Here is a 15,045-nt window from a genome sequence, read left to right on the forward strand (position 1 = left end):
GATGATCGGGTGACAGGAAACTCAGTTTCAACTAGATTAGCTTGTTGCTCTCTGGTTTAAAGACTGTATATAAGAATTGGACTTAGTCACCGTGACGTCACCCATTGGTTGTGGACTGCTGTTTTGAAGCCTCAAGTTCGGAATTTTATTGCTATCTTGTTTTTTTGCAACCAGAAGTGACTCGAGAGGGTGGAGCTAAGTATAACCGAACGCTGAATAAGACATAACTTTCATGAAGTGAAAACACACTGTGAAAGGGTTAAAGTTCTAAGACGAAAGCACGGACAACTCTCAGACCAGACAACGCCATGGTAGCGACCTGTCAATCACAAGGTAGCCACGCCCTAAAGCATCCCCTGCTTTATGGTCTATTTGACTCTAAATGGGACCATAATTTACTAAATGAACATCATGCTGTATTGAAGAAGACTTGAAACTAGCGATTGAGACCATAAACTCATGTTTACAATGTTTACTGAGGTAATAAATCAAGTGAGAAGTAGGCTCCTTTTCTCATAGACTTCTATACAATCAGACTTCTTTTTGCAACCAGAGGAGTCGCCCCCTGCTGGCTATTAGAAAGAATGCAAGTTTAAGGCACTTCTGCATTGGCTTCATTTCTCAGACCCGGAGGTCATCATCATGAAGTTCGTGCTTTGTTTTTTTTTGGCTCCATATCTAAGCTGAGAAATGTGAAAATAAAATGTGGATGTTTGCATCTGGGCATTGGTCATTACTTTCAATCAAAGCTTGAATCAATGAGCTTATTGATAATGAAAGTATTCATTGCGTCCCTACTCTAATTCACAAAGAAATACACAAATTACAGAATTACTGTGATTTTTACGTCCTAACTCCGCAGACATGTGAATGAAATCTTATCAAAGTGGTCTGTGGTGCTAATGTTTTCTACTCACAGCCTCCACCACGCTGTTGGCGCTGCCTCTCTTCTGCAGGAAGTGTGAGCAGCACTCTGCAGGAAGCTGCAGACGTGACGGAGAGTGGCTGCGGCTGGGAGGACCGTCCTGGCCGTCTGTGTACCACAGACTCCTCTTCACTGCTCCGGGGAGGCTGCCGACGCTGCCGGTGCTGCGCCAGTCCACCTGAGTACACACACGCACATGCAGGCACTTTTAAACTACATGTTTTGTCACAAGGCTTTGATCGAGACGCTTCTTTAGTAAAGCGCTGGTATCAGATTGGTTGATTGATTGAATTGTATTTCTGCTGTTTCTTCTGTCTTTCTTCCTTTTTTTTATTTTATCTTACTGAACCAGTGAACAGAAATTAGCATGTTTATGTTAGTGAAGCAGACCTGTATGAGTGGTGTGTAGGAGGGCGAGCAGTCGCGGCTGATGGGTGAGGCAGGAGGCGTGACCCAGGAGCGAAGCGACCGCGTAGGAGACAGGCGGTGAATTCTGTTGGTGTCGAGACCGGCCACCGCCATCACCTGAGGTTGAGTCAATAAAGGCCGACATTTTGGGGCAGGGAGAAGAGACGAAACATCTCTCTTACAAGTGCTATTCCTGTCTTTGTAACAACTGCATGTTAACAACACTGTATATTCATTCATCACAATATTCATACCTGTTGCTGCACCAGGTGTAGAGGAAGAGCTGTGCAGGACGGAGAGAGAGGAGGGTCTTCCTGACCACTTCTACTGCGAAGACACTCAAAACTGAACGTTGGTCTGTTGGAGGCTGAGAGAACAAACAAGAACCAAAAATCATCACTCTCCGGACTCCAACTCTGGTTCCTTACAGAAAAATAAATACTGTGACGAGCATTCAAGAACAAAGTTAGATGAAACACAAGAAAAGCTCATTTTTAATTATAAAAAACTACAGTTGTTGTGCTGCTGCGTATCACCTTGAGGTGAGGGTAAAAGCCACCTCCTGGGCGACCGTCTGTCATCTTGGCAGATCGGCTGTTGGTCATCGTCATAGAAACCATCAGGCGGGTGGTCGCCCCCGGAAGCCTCGAGGTCAATGTCTCCCTCTGCATTCTGGTGGTCCTTGTTGGACAACCTGTGAAACGAACCGATAAAAGCTTTTTTTAGTAAAGTGATGCAGCCCCAAGGAATTCTTTCAGTGTTGTAAAAAAAAAGTAACAAGAGAGCATGTTGTGATCCAGTACCCTTGCCCGGACCATACACATCTTTCAACACGACCTTCATTTGATCTTAATTACACACCTGTAAAGTTTCATGACTGCCACAGACACACCTATAAACACCTGGAAAAGTACTCAAAACCTCTTCTGTGTGTCTCCAGGATCACATTTCGCCATGATGACTCACACATAGACCCACAAGGTGAAAACAATACCAGTGTCACTGTCACAGCTAGTAAAGATGAAACTCTCATATAATGGATACTATTATTTGGAGTGGAAAAAGTTGTAAACAGGTAACAGGTGAGTTCATGTTGTTACTTGTGAGCATGTTGTCACTGATGCACCTTGAACATGAAGTGCTCCTTCTAGATAAATTCCCTGCCACTCAGAGAGAAAATACTTTTACGTTATAAAATCAGTCATATCAACAAGATACACACACGGCAGCGGTCCACATGTGGTGCTCATCGCTGTATTATAATGGATTATATGTAACAGTCCTTCATTCTTTGGTCTTTTCCCTTTTCACTATTCATTTTAGCTCAATGTCACATTTTGCCTGAGTTGATTGGAGGTTATTCAGATCACCTGTTGAGCATGGTGTGGCGGACTGATGACTCCTAATGAAGAACTGAGAGCAGCTTGGTACATTTCCCCTCTTGGCCAATCAGGGTGTGACAACGCCCTTTCTTTAGGGGCTTAAGAGAGGGGATGAATTGCACGCTCAGGACTCACTGATCCTTCCTCGACTTAGTGCAGATCTCATTTTAGCATTTCAGCCAGAAACTCTGATCTTTAAGCCCTTTTTGAGACTTCTTTGATGACTTAACTTTTCCGATTGAGGGAGATTTTGAGCATTCAGAAACCAGCTTGAGTGAATATTAAAGAACACCTTTCCACTAGGTTACCTGCATCAGGGCAGAAATCTGTGCATGAGTTTGAGCTTCACTAACGCCCGCAGGCTTTATTTTGTTTATTGTTACCTCCCTTCATACACATTTCCTTATCGAAGAGTATTATTAATATTTATTGTGCTATGTGGTTGGGAACTGGTTCTGAGGCTTCTTCCCAATCAGCCGGTTTTGCTCGCATCATGTTGGGCTGAAAGCTGCTGTTGCCGTCGCAGTACCTGTCCTTTGTGAGCATGATGTCGTCTTCGTGAAACTCCTCCCCGCTGAAGTACTCCCCCGAGCCTCGCTCGTCATCGCTGTCCCCGCCCCCCGGCTCCTCTCGGCGAATGGTGGGGTAGAGGCCGCCGCCGCTTTCTGACCTTACATCGAAATGTCAAAGATGCACTGATTAGAGCAAATCTGACAATTATACATATGTAGGAATTACAGCTTTTTTTTGTTATTTGCAGTTGCAGTTTGTTCGAGGTTTCATGCAGATTCAGTGGTTTAAAGTACACACATTAATACTGTGAAATACCCGTTTTACTGAACGGCCACAAAGCTGCATTTCCCCCACAGTGCTCATTCACTATCACGTGCTTTGAAACCGACACAAATTGTCTTTTTTTGTTTGCAAGCAAGAAGCTTTCATAGCATGTTTTTGTGACACAGCCGCCACCAAAAACAGCATATTGTGAAATGACGCTAATAGCATCATGCACATACCTAATGTAGGCCTCATAGTAGCGTGTCCTGCTCCTAGGAGAGACAGCGGGCAGTCAGACAGGATTATTTGCAACAGGAGAGCAGGAAAGGAAGGGGAGGAGAGGTGGCATGCAATGACAAAAGACAAGAGGACACACATTAAAGTGTTTTCAAAAATAGATTTTTGTACAGGCTGAATATTACGTGAGCGGTTTCACTACTTTACCAGCTTACTGTTCCAAAACTTATGACTGTGATTTAATCATTTTAAAAAAACATAGACTGTCTATAAGAAGTGGATGTAGTCACTGTGACGTCACCCATTGGTTTGTGGACTGCCGTTTTGAAGCATTTTGGCTGTCACCATCTTGTTTTTTTGCAACCAGAAGTGACACGAGAGGGTGGAGCTAAGTACAACCACATTTTTAGGTGACGAAAAAGGTTATAATTAACATTGTAATTAACTAATTACAATGCCGTGGTAGCGGCCTGTCAATCACAAGGTAACCACACTAAAGCATCCCCTGCTTTATGGTCTATTTGACTCTAAATGGGACCATAATTTACTAAATGAACATCATGCTGTAATTGAAGAAGACATGAAACTAGAGATTGAGACCATAAACTCATGTTTACAATGTTTACTGAGGTAATAAATCAAGTGAGAAGTAGGCTCATTTTCTCATAGACTTCTATACAATCAGACTTCTTTTTGCAACCAGAGGAGTCGCCCCCTGCTGGCTGTTAGAAAGAATGCAAGATTAAGGCATTTCTGCATTGGCTTCACTTTTCAGGCCACGAGTCCAAAGTGAATGCTTTGTTTATCTCTGTGGAAGATATCTAACGTTTGGTTCCCACTTCTAACAAGGCTTGTGAGCCAATAGTATAATGACGTTGGTATCTGTATGTTGTCAACGATCAAGTTGCCAGTGAGCGTGGAAAAAAATGGATAAATGGCTGAGTTTGACGGTAAGATTCTCAAAATGAGAAAAATAACAGCTTCAATCTCCTACGAGCTACCAGTTACCCGAACGTTATAGTTCCCTCAAACAATGTTAGATGCACATCAGAGGGGATTTGGAAGTGGGTGGCTGACTGAAAAATAAGTGAAAAAAGGGTTTATTTCAACCAAATCAGAGTTGGTGATTGTTGGAAAGACTAACCAAGGCGGTTTTGGCAGTTTTTTTTTATTTTGTTTCTGTCGAGTTTGAATGAAGTGTGTTTTCCTTTGTTTGATCTTCTGATCTCAGCTGAAACTAGGACAGCGTGGGAGGGGTTTGTGCACACACACACACACACACACCTAATGTAGGCCTATAGCTACATGTTGCAAAATGACTTTTATTCATCCATCACTTGACATGTCTGTCTCAATCCACTTGATCATAACATATACAGGTTGTGCAACGAACTTGCAACCACCCCCCTCAGCCAAGGGTGAAATGTGGATGTTTTGAAACATTTTTTGCTTGAGCTCATATCTGCTTGTTATCGGTTCTACTAAAGTAAATTGAATGAAATATGAATATTAATATGAGGCAAGACATCCTGTACAAAAACACCCACAGTGGGAATATGGGTGCCAGGAGGAGAATAGCGGAGGGGGGGTATTAGGTGGATTCATCACTACCTGGGAACTTATAATTTGAAAGATTACTCTCTGTAACCTTTGGGTCAACGATACTGTGTGGGCAGAGATCTGTTTATCTGTGTGGGATGAACAAGGTTTGACATGGAACGATGAGATGTGGTCATGCTGAACAGGAGATTCGGGACTGGTTTCGATCAAAGTTCAAACATGCCCTTTGTTTTCATTGTTCCCCCTTATCTGTTGAGAGTTTCAGAGGGTTCTCTAGACAGTACAGTCAGACTGGCTTCAATCAATATCCCAATATCACTAAGAATATTTTCAGATATTCATATTAATGTCATAGATCTGAGACGACTAATTAAAGCTTCAGAATTATTTTGGCATCATTGGGGAAAGAATTTTCATAATAACCTTTCAGCATATTGTAATTCAAGTATTCTGAGAGATAACTAAGAGACTTCTGCACCTCCTTATGGCTCTGTTTCCAGGCATTAGAAAATGTGACGGGAGACTTTGGCCAATCACAGGTCATTTCAGAGAGAGAGCGTTCCTATTGGCTGTGTTCTGGCTAGTTGGCGGTGCTTGGTATTTCCTCAACTGATCTCAATATGGCTGCCGGGTCACAAACTTTCTCATTTTACAGCCAAACAGTACACTACTGTACAAGATGTTTCTGAAAACATCTGAGGAGAGAAATAGGCATTCCGGTAACAGAATATTGATTCATATTTGATCAGCGCCGCCTAGTTTGACCATTTGGTCGGAGTTCGCGAGTGATTGACAGCTGCTCAGAGACGGCAAGGTTCCAGGTCGGCTCTGATTGGTTGTTTTCCTCCGGTTTGTGAAATCTTGCAGATGCCATTAGGAGCACCGGAGGCATGTGATTTTTTTTCTGATTACCTGTCTCATGCACTACTGTCAGGATATAATGACCGTTATATAACTTTTTAAAAATCATATTTGCCCCTTTTCTACCCACTGCAGCTTTAATAATATTGAATTACCATCCAGCGCTACAGTGCAGTATATCAGCTTATCGTATCAAACATACTTTGTTTATTTACTCAATGAAATTTTGATGTCAGTTTTCAGTCATATAAAAAAATGAAAATCAAAAAATACATGATACGTCTGTAATTATCATAAAAGATGCTCCTGAGGCTGCTTTGGTTTACGCAAATCCAGATTCTCTTTTAAAGGGGAACTCCAACTGTTTTACGCAGGTCTTGGGGAGAACTACTGCATAATGTAATAAAAGTTAACATGAATGCTTTATTTTCACCGACCTTGTGGAGTGTGACTTCCAAAGCTTGTCCTGTACTCCTTTGCTGCAAGTGGACACTGAGGACGGACGGTCTCGCCTTAACAAACACTTCTGCTGCTGCCTCCCATTGGTCATGGAGAGAAGCGAGGGCACGTTGGCATTGTTGAGGTTGGCGTTGGAGGGAATTGGCGATTGATGGCAAGTGGAAATACACTGAGGGGAGTTATACGGATGAGGGGTGTGATAATGATGGTTGTACTGGATAGGTGAAGAGTTCATCTCTGTGTCCACTCCTCTGTCGGCATTGCTGGCTCTCGTGCCTGTCTGGGTGGTTTCAGTCGGGGCACTACAGGAGAAGGGCAGGATCTGTAGCGGCCGCTGGGTGACGGTGGTCGGGTGAGAGCAGCCCTGTTGATCGGCGTTGACGTGGTTGACGTGATTCCCAAAAAGCCCGCCGTTACGCTGCAGGGAGACACCAGAAACCAATGAGGACTGAGACAAAACAGCAGAATAAACACGGTAAACTGTTTAAAGCACAATGTTTACATCAGTGAATCTCAACCGGGAGAACACGGATTTAACGGTCAATTAAATGTTTAAAAAATACCTAAAACAACGTGGTGAAATGTTATTAACAAAGGACTCCTGCCATGTGAATCCGGCCCAGCTCTACATCTTTTCCTTCAGTTTTTCATATTGAACATCAGAGCCTGTTGTTGATAATATCATTAATACAGTGTATTACTGTGGTTAGCTAAGACCCATCTCATATCTGAATGTGTATCAGGTTATTCTCTGTGTTGTATTTATGTGTATTATACATACTAGTACTACTACTCACTCTATTAGTTCTTATCAATCCATCCAAAAAAAAAAAATAATAATACTAAATAATGACAAAATGTGGTGTAATATGTCAGATGTTGTAACAGCAAAGCTACTTGGCTTTCTGGAACGTCTGAATCAATTATAGTTGTGCGATTAAAAGTACAAAATTAAAGAATATCAGCAGAAACCTCTCTTTGAAGTGTGGGATTTAAAAGAAATTGGTCTGTTTTTATTGGCTTTATTTAGGAAAAGTGCCCCCTCAATGACCCAAAAATCTCAATTAACAATGTAAACAAACAAACAAAAAGTCTCAATGGCTGAAGGGGATGTTTACCCTATAGATTTCCTCTTCTTCCTCCCCATTAGCATCTACTAGCCCCGCCTCTTGCAGGTCACATGATATGGCTCGACGGATCTCTGGTCCAATGTCATGCAGCGTGCGCAGGCCAGCCTGCAAAGAGAGCAGCTATAATACCAAACCTGACAGCCGTTACATTACAGTATATAAACGCTGATAACATGGTTTTAAAGGTAGTCGGAGCAAATCTCATATCTTCAGGAGGTTCTTTCAGCTCTGTGGAGGATAAAAGTAAGACAAGCAGAGTTACTTTTAAAGGGTAACTTCACCCAAATTAAACATATCTTCTCATTTACTGTGGCATCCACCATGCAGATAGTTTTGGTTTTACTCTGGATAAAAGTTCACACAGGAACTATATCTTTGGTAGAAAGTAGTTCCAATGAAAACGTGACCCCATGTACAATAGACATGTAGTACAGTAGACTTTGGACATGGGTGTGTAATAAGACCTTGATACGGTGCCACCGCTCAGCCTTGCTTCCAATTTTTTCCAGTGGCCACTCGCGGTTTTGCAGGAAAATCCAGCTCAAAAAGCATTTTCCATATAGACCACCATTGTAAAAGAGTCTGTAAAACTGTTGACAGGACACCTTGAACTGCAAACAATGTCAATTATGACTCTTTCCATTATGAAATTTTGATCCATGGAGGTTTTATGTTTGTAAAACCTTCCTAAAGCCGAGAAAAGTGTTTTAAACATCTGTGACAACATGATGTAAAGTCTACGGGTCGAGCGAGAGGGTCAGCGGGAGAAACGCTACTCTGCATATTCAGTAGGCCGCATAACCTGGAAGTAAACCGGAAAGCTAGAAAACTTTTTTTGGCGTATGCGCCAGGCGAGCAATTCTCATTGGAATGAATATGCGCCATCTTCGAGTCCGGTATCCAGTTCTTATAAAACACTCTACTTACTCTGAGAGAGGAGATGTTGATTCTTAGTATTTCTAATGTGATCTTTCAATGCTGTGAGCGCCACAGAAGACCTTCATGATGGGGATAGGAATCTCAGAAACGATAACGAAAAAATTCAGCTAAACTGTCTGCACGGCTTGATATCACTCGTAGAGACTGAGAAAATATGTTTGTTTGGGTTAACTGGCCGTTTAAACTCCAGGAATTTGAAGACTCGAGGGGCTTTTTGGAGAGACCTGAGAAGAGACTGAGAGACAACACAGACAAGACAATACTCCAATGGAACACGTTCTTCTAAGTCTTGCCTGGACATGAATCCTCTACTGTGTTTACTGGTGATAATGGGCTTAACTCTGAAATCTAGATGTATTAAACTAAGTTGATTTTTGGTTTTCAGAGACAGTGTTGGCCTTTATTTAGATGACGGACGTTGTATGGGATTGTATTCCCATGAACTGAAGCATGCTACATTGTGCTTTACTCACCTGTAGAGCCATGGTGGTGTTCAGCCTCTCCCACGAGCGCTTTCCTACAAGACCTTGCTCTTTGCGCCTCTTGAACTTCCTGAAGTAGTCCTGTATCAGGAAGGTGGCATAGAACTTCCCCACTGTTACCTCGTCATCTGAGTGAACAGACCAGACACACCAAAGCCTCCCACATCAGCACCAAAACACTGAGATACCTTAACACTGAAATTCAGTTTGACATTTCAAAAATAAAATCCCCCAAAAAAGATCCTAACCGCTGCTATCTCACCATCTGAACAGAAACACATCCAAGTCAAATTGCACTGAAAGTATCAAACTTGAAGATCAATAACAGTAAAACATAACAACGATGAAGCACCCACGCTGCAGAAGGTGGTATGACAAGACATCGGGCCTCATGCAAGAACATTTTCGTATCAACCAATCTTAACTTTCTCTGGTATTTTTACTTTATAATATTTTTGACCATTTTAATATTGAATATACATACTTGACTTTGGATTATTTTTGTTATCTTATTTTGTTATTGATCTTACTTGATATTATCTAAGTTTTACTTGATCATATTTCATTTTTATAATAAAACTACTCCATTTGGAGTCAAAATTATACAATTTCTTTTTTTTTATTGATTTTATACTGTACACAATGGTATAATGTGATGATGCACAGGGTAAATGTCATGGCCAAAGGCTCCATTGTGTGCACATATCCTCCTGTAGTGGATATCAGTAGTATTTTAGAGCCAGATTCCCTTTCAAGAGGTAGAAAACCCATTTGGCACAAATGGAGAGTCTGCCTGGTCCTATCCTTACTAAAACCTTTGTAGAATCGATATACTTTGTGTTATTTATATCTGCTTTGGCACAGTTGTAGTCAAGGAGTTGCTGAATGAATTCAGTGGCATCTCTGTGCATGGCATCATTGCTATAATGGTGTTATCCACTGTCTAATCTAGAAAACATTTTGGGCGAGGATAAAAATGAAAATTTGTCCTTTGGTTCGTCACAATTTACTCAGGTGCAGTAACAGTCACAGTGTTACTGACACTGTGGATGTATTCTCTGAGGTCTTATCTATCCATAGATACCAACATCATGCACATAGACCTGGTAGTTGTGGAGCTATTCTTGATTTATTTTGGGTATGTCTTAACTCTTTTCTCTCTCTTTTCATAATTTTGTAGTGAAATACACAATCCATTAGTTCTCCACGCCACTCATGAACAAATCTGTTCGTACGAGTGGTTCTTGCATGAGGCCCATTATCTTGACAATGAGACAAAACACTTCTGTAACGATCCAAATGAAAAGAATAACAAGACGTGTTGATGAAATGCCATAAAACCCTCGCTGCATGAGCATTATAATAACTGTCCCGTCTAGAAAGGACTACTCCAAGAGGATTACAACAGACCAGCACACACACGTCATGAAGCCATTTTTGGAAGCACATCAAAGAAACTGTGGTCTTTGGGACGTTCACTGTTAAATTCCCATTAAAAACAAGGGTGATGTTTATTCTCTGCACTGTTGAAATATCATAACTGAATGTGCATCGCGTGTGACGGTGCTCTATTGACAGAGCTCAATGCCATTTACAAAAGTCTGTGAGAATCTCTGCAAACGCAATCGTGTGCAGTAGGTTTTTACCCGACAACAGATAACATCTGTGTCTGCAGCTCACGTCTTGCTTCACCTCTGAATACACGCATGTGGTTATGTAACACTCCTCACACACACACACAAAAAGAAAAAAAGTGCAATATGAGACCTCTTGACCTCCTAATGTACCAAAATCAGACTTCAGTTACTGATAATATACAGTAATTAATGACTGCATTGTCTATTCAGTTACTACCACACATACCAGTGCTACATGTAACATCCACCACTTCAGAGACAGACGAGCAGAGGGGTTTTATGTCTCTATATATCCCAAAAAAACAACATGATCTACAGCGAGAAGCACATGCAAGAAGGCAGCGAAGAGAGAAGCAGCAAGGGTCAGATCTACAGCTGCACATTTCGAGGGAGAACACACATTTAGCCAGAGAGGAAGCTGTGACTACACACACACTAGTATCCGCCATGCAGGGAGGCTTGACAAGCATGGCTCTGATTCACTCAGATAAAGTTGCTGAAGCAGAATGGGGAGCGAGACTAAACAAGAAAACAAGAGGCTGAACGTGGGTGCTCTTTTTTTTGTTTTTTCCATCACCTTTCCTTGAAGTATTTTAGCTAGAGAGGAAACGAGGAAAGGTGACGAACGTCAGTAGGATGGTGCTTTAAGATGGAAGCACCATTCCATCCTGATCTGGTGATCCATCTTAAAGCAGCTGACACATTTCTCTACGTCACCCGACACAGCCAGAGAGAAACTGAGCTCTGTTCAGAAAGAAAACCTGTGACCAAAAGCATATTAAAGTACGGCTGGGGGAAGAAATCGATGTAGCATAGTATCGCAATATTTTGCGTGGCACTATTATATTATACCTGATGGTTGCTCAAAGTCTAGGTCTTAAAGCTGGAGTGAAGGGGGAAGAACGCCAACTAACGATCCAAAGTTGCACTAAATTTTGGCGAGGAAAAACTGGCATGGTCATTTTCAAAGGGATCCCTTGATCTCTGACCTCAAAATATGTGTATTGTATTCTATTAGATAAAACAGATGTTGACAAACTGCAATATATCACTATCTATCTTATCGCAATACTCATATAGAGTGCTACAGGAATGAATCCTAAAACCCAGAAATGAGTTAGTATTTTAATACTTCCGGTTCCCTCGTCTGGAAGTCATAGGTGTTTAGTTAAGATGCCTGAAATAAGGTCTGTGGTTAACACAAGCTGAAGAGATTTTAATGTTTTGTCCTACGATATAAAATCAAGTCAGTGAATATCCCACTCATGAATTTTGAAGCCTTAATGTGTCTTTTAAAAAGGCGGTTGCTAACAGGTGGCTAAATGAGACTACAAGACGTTATCACGCCGACTCGTCCGCCTTTGCAGCCTTGTTGTGTAGAATCGCGCGACCGTGTTTATAGCCGAATGTCAGCTTTTTACTTCTGACAACTTCATTCACGCTTCAAGAATCATAAAAAGTGGTGTTCAACGTTTGTTTGCCACAGAGCTTATTTTCTGCAATAATGTAAAGCCGAATGGAACAATCCCATTGGCTATTTGTCGAGGGAACCCAGGGCGATGCTAACTTCCTGGTTGGGCTACAAAAACACGTCATCCCTGCAGCACTGTATCTCGCAAAATGTTCAAAATCGCAATTAGATCGTATCATGACTTGAGTATCGTGATAATATCGTATCGTACGGCCTCTGGTGATTCCCGACCCCTATATTCAAAGTCGTACAAATTATGTATTTTTTCTCTGAATCTCTACAATACAAATTAAATGTGCATGAACGTGTGGGATTATTTATCAGATAAATCATATTTACATAACACACTTAAGTTTGGATTTTCATCATTTCTGTTTTTTCAAGCAAGTGGTCTGCGTCATTTTGACATATTTTCACTTAAAAGAAAATAACTGAAGTGATTTAAGGGCTGACTCACTTGATAACATGGTAACATTTTATTTTTCTTCATAATGCATCAACCTGTCGCGGGCAGATCAACGTACAGTCAATATTTGCACCAACATGCAGGTGCAAGCATGCAGGTTCTCTTTCTGGGCAGAGCCTGAGGAAGTTTTTTAAGAAAGAGGTATCAGTCGTTTCATGCCACCAGACTAAAACAGAACTGCCCCGGACAGCTCAAGACGGCAGAAAGACAAGAGAAGAGAGAAGAGAGAAGAAGAAGGCCAGCAACTGACTACTGAAAGCAGAGGAAGCTGTGGAAGAGAAGAGAGAGGCTAGGCAGAAAAGATTCAACAAAAAAGAGGAGACGGGTTAGCAAACTAATGCACACAAAGACATGCAGTTGAGCGAAGTTTGAACAGTTCTAAAGCACACAGCAGAGTTGAAGCATTGTAAACACATGAACACAACAAGAGGAAGCTTTATGTACACACTGGAATCTATTACCGAGAATTTATTTGTGTAAGTAAGAATCCATAGCAACCACCACAAATGACTCCGCTAGGATGTGGACATCTGAATATGATATTTGCATGACTGTACAAGTGCACATATTCAGCAGTTTTCTGGTAAACTGGCATGAACACTGGATAGCACACGTAGTGGAAAACCACACAGACCATAATACTATCACGCTTGGCTGGCGTTACAAGAACAGATGTCACATTTTGTTTTGATGATATGAACTCCTCTGACTTGACGGATTAACAAAACTGTCCAATAAAGAAGCTGCATAACTTTTTAAATGTTTTGATTTCCACTTTAATATATTAATTAGATCAGATATCTTTAAGATTGATTTAGCAAAACAGTTATGTATGTATTTAAGGGCATAATTGTAACTAATGATGTATTTATAGCACCTCAAACTAACGCTGATGTGACTACATGTGGATAATAAATTAAAAGCCACTCGTCATTGTGAGCAGCAAAAGTCTGCAGACTAAAAATGTATTCTCTTCTCTCTGCAACTGCCATGAATGACTTAATATCTACAGATAAAGAGCATAACTATTGGCATATTTCAGCTTGGCTTGTCATTTCCATACACATTTTGCTCAGCCATTGATAGCTGGTGAATGCAAATTAAGTTGTACATAAACAAAGTGCACAGTTCACCTTGCGAACAAGGTATATCTGAATTTGATGTACTCCGACCAAACCAGCTGGAAATTCACTTACACCTAAAAAAAAAACAAATTCTACAGCAACGTTTCTGTTTTAAATTGTTGATAAAGGTGATTGTATGACAATTTTAAGAATGAATCTTCAGCACAGAAAGAAAACTTGCTGGAAAATGTGCTTAAGCTCGGCCTGTATCAGCAGCAAAATACAAAATTAAATACCTCAGCATTTAATTTCAAATATGTACACAGCTTTTTTGTGTGTTTTTATCTGATATATACTCCCAATAGAGTCAAAAGGACGCGCTAGAGGAAGAGAGAATGCAGAAGCAAACGCAGCAAGATTAATGATAAACAAAACTGTAGGATTATGACTGAGCCAGCGGTTAAACAGTGACTGGCTGACAGCGATAAGGAGACTTTCTGTGAACTGAACTGAAGTGCTCTACATTGTAACCCTGTCTATCAGGTTGTTGGTTTTGGTCAGTAAGTGGGCCTCGCTGCTTCAGAGAAGCAAAAACAGGAAGCTCAAGCCTCAATCTGTTTCTTAAAGTGATAAAGCCTCGTAAAGCCTCCTACACTCTAGCTATTGTGTATTAAACAGGACGTTGAGTGTGGCTTGATTCCTCCATGATGCACAGTGTATAGAGGTAAAAGGTGAGGTGTGAACAAAGGAAGTGTATAAATAGCACTGACTTCCTTTTTTTAATTCAAATTAAGGGAAAAATATATTTGCATTCAAATGTGCGTCTGTTGTTTGTCATCCTACGTGCTTCAATAAATACACTGACGCAGAATTGTTTTCTGTGTGACTTCCAAAGCATTTACCTCACCTCGGGTTGCTATTATTAATTATCGGGGGAAAATACAAATGAAAAGCAGCGTGCATTCAAATGAACTGAGTGAAAGAGAGGGACGCAGCGAGGTTACTGTTTGACTACGGTGTGTGTGCACAGGGTCGACCAAGTGCACTGTGTGTGTATGTGTGTCTGTGTAATGACCACTAACCGCCTGCGGGGGGCACCACTTGATCCAGCAGCTTCATGCTGGTCCTCTTCCAGATCTTCTTAATCACAGCTCTCAGCTCCTCATTGGCTTGCTCCAGGTTACCTTGGAAACGGCAGTAAATGTGGAATGTTTAACTGTGAGGTCACTTTGGTTAAAAGCACAGAA

At 41.2% G+C, this 15,045-nt stretch overlaps 1 protein-coding gene across 1 annotated transcript in view; it reads right to left on the minus strand.

The window, feature by feature from the left end:
* Window positions 1–15,045, minus strand: part of cacna1db (calcium channel, voltage-dependent, L type, alpha 1D subunit, b) — a 114,464-nt gene that overhangs the window by 3,902 nt on the left and 95,517 nt on the right. The window contains 10 exon segments of the mRNA XM_037774181.1: window positions 918–1,103; window positions 1,316–1,450; window positions 1,588–1,700; window positions 1,870–2,027; window positions 3,245–3,385; window positions 3,732–3,764; window positions 6,588–7,027; window positions 7,728–7,844; window positions 9,152–9,288; window positions 14,881–14,982. Of these exon segments, the coding sequence (XP_037630109.1) occupies window positions 918–1,103; window positions 1,316–1,450; window positions 1,588–1,700; window positions 1,870–2,027; window positions 3,245–3,385; window positions 3,732–3,764; window positions 6,588–7,027; window positions 7,728–7,844; window positions 9,152–9,288; window positions 14,881–14,982 (1,562 nt within the window).

The sequence above is a fragment of the Sebastes umbrosus genome, chromosome 6 (genome assembly GCF_015220745.1).
Source record: "Sebastes umbrosus isolate fSebUmb1 chromosome 6, fSebUmb1.pri, whole genome shotgun sequence".
NCBI classification, from domain to species: domain Eukaryota; kingdom Metazoa; phylum Chordata; class Actinopteri; order Perciformes; family Sebastidae; genus Sebastes; species Sebastes umbrosus.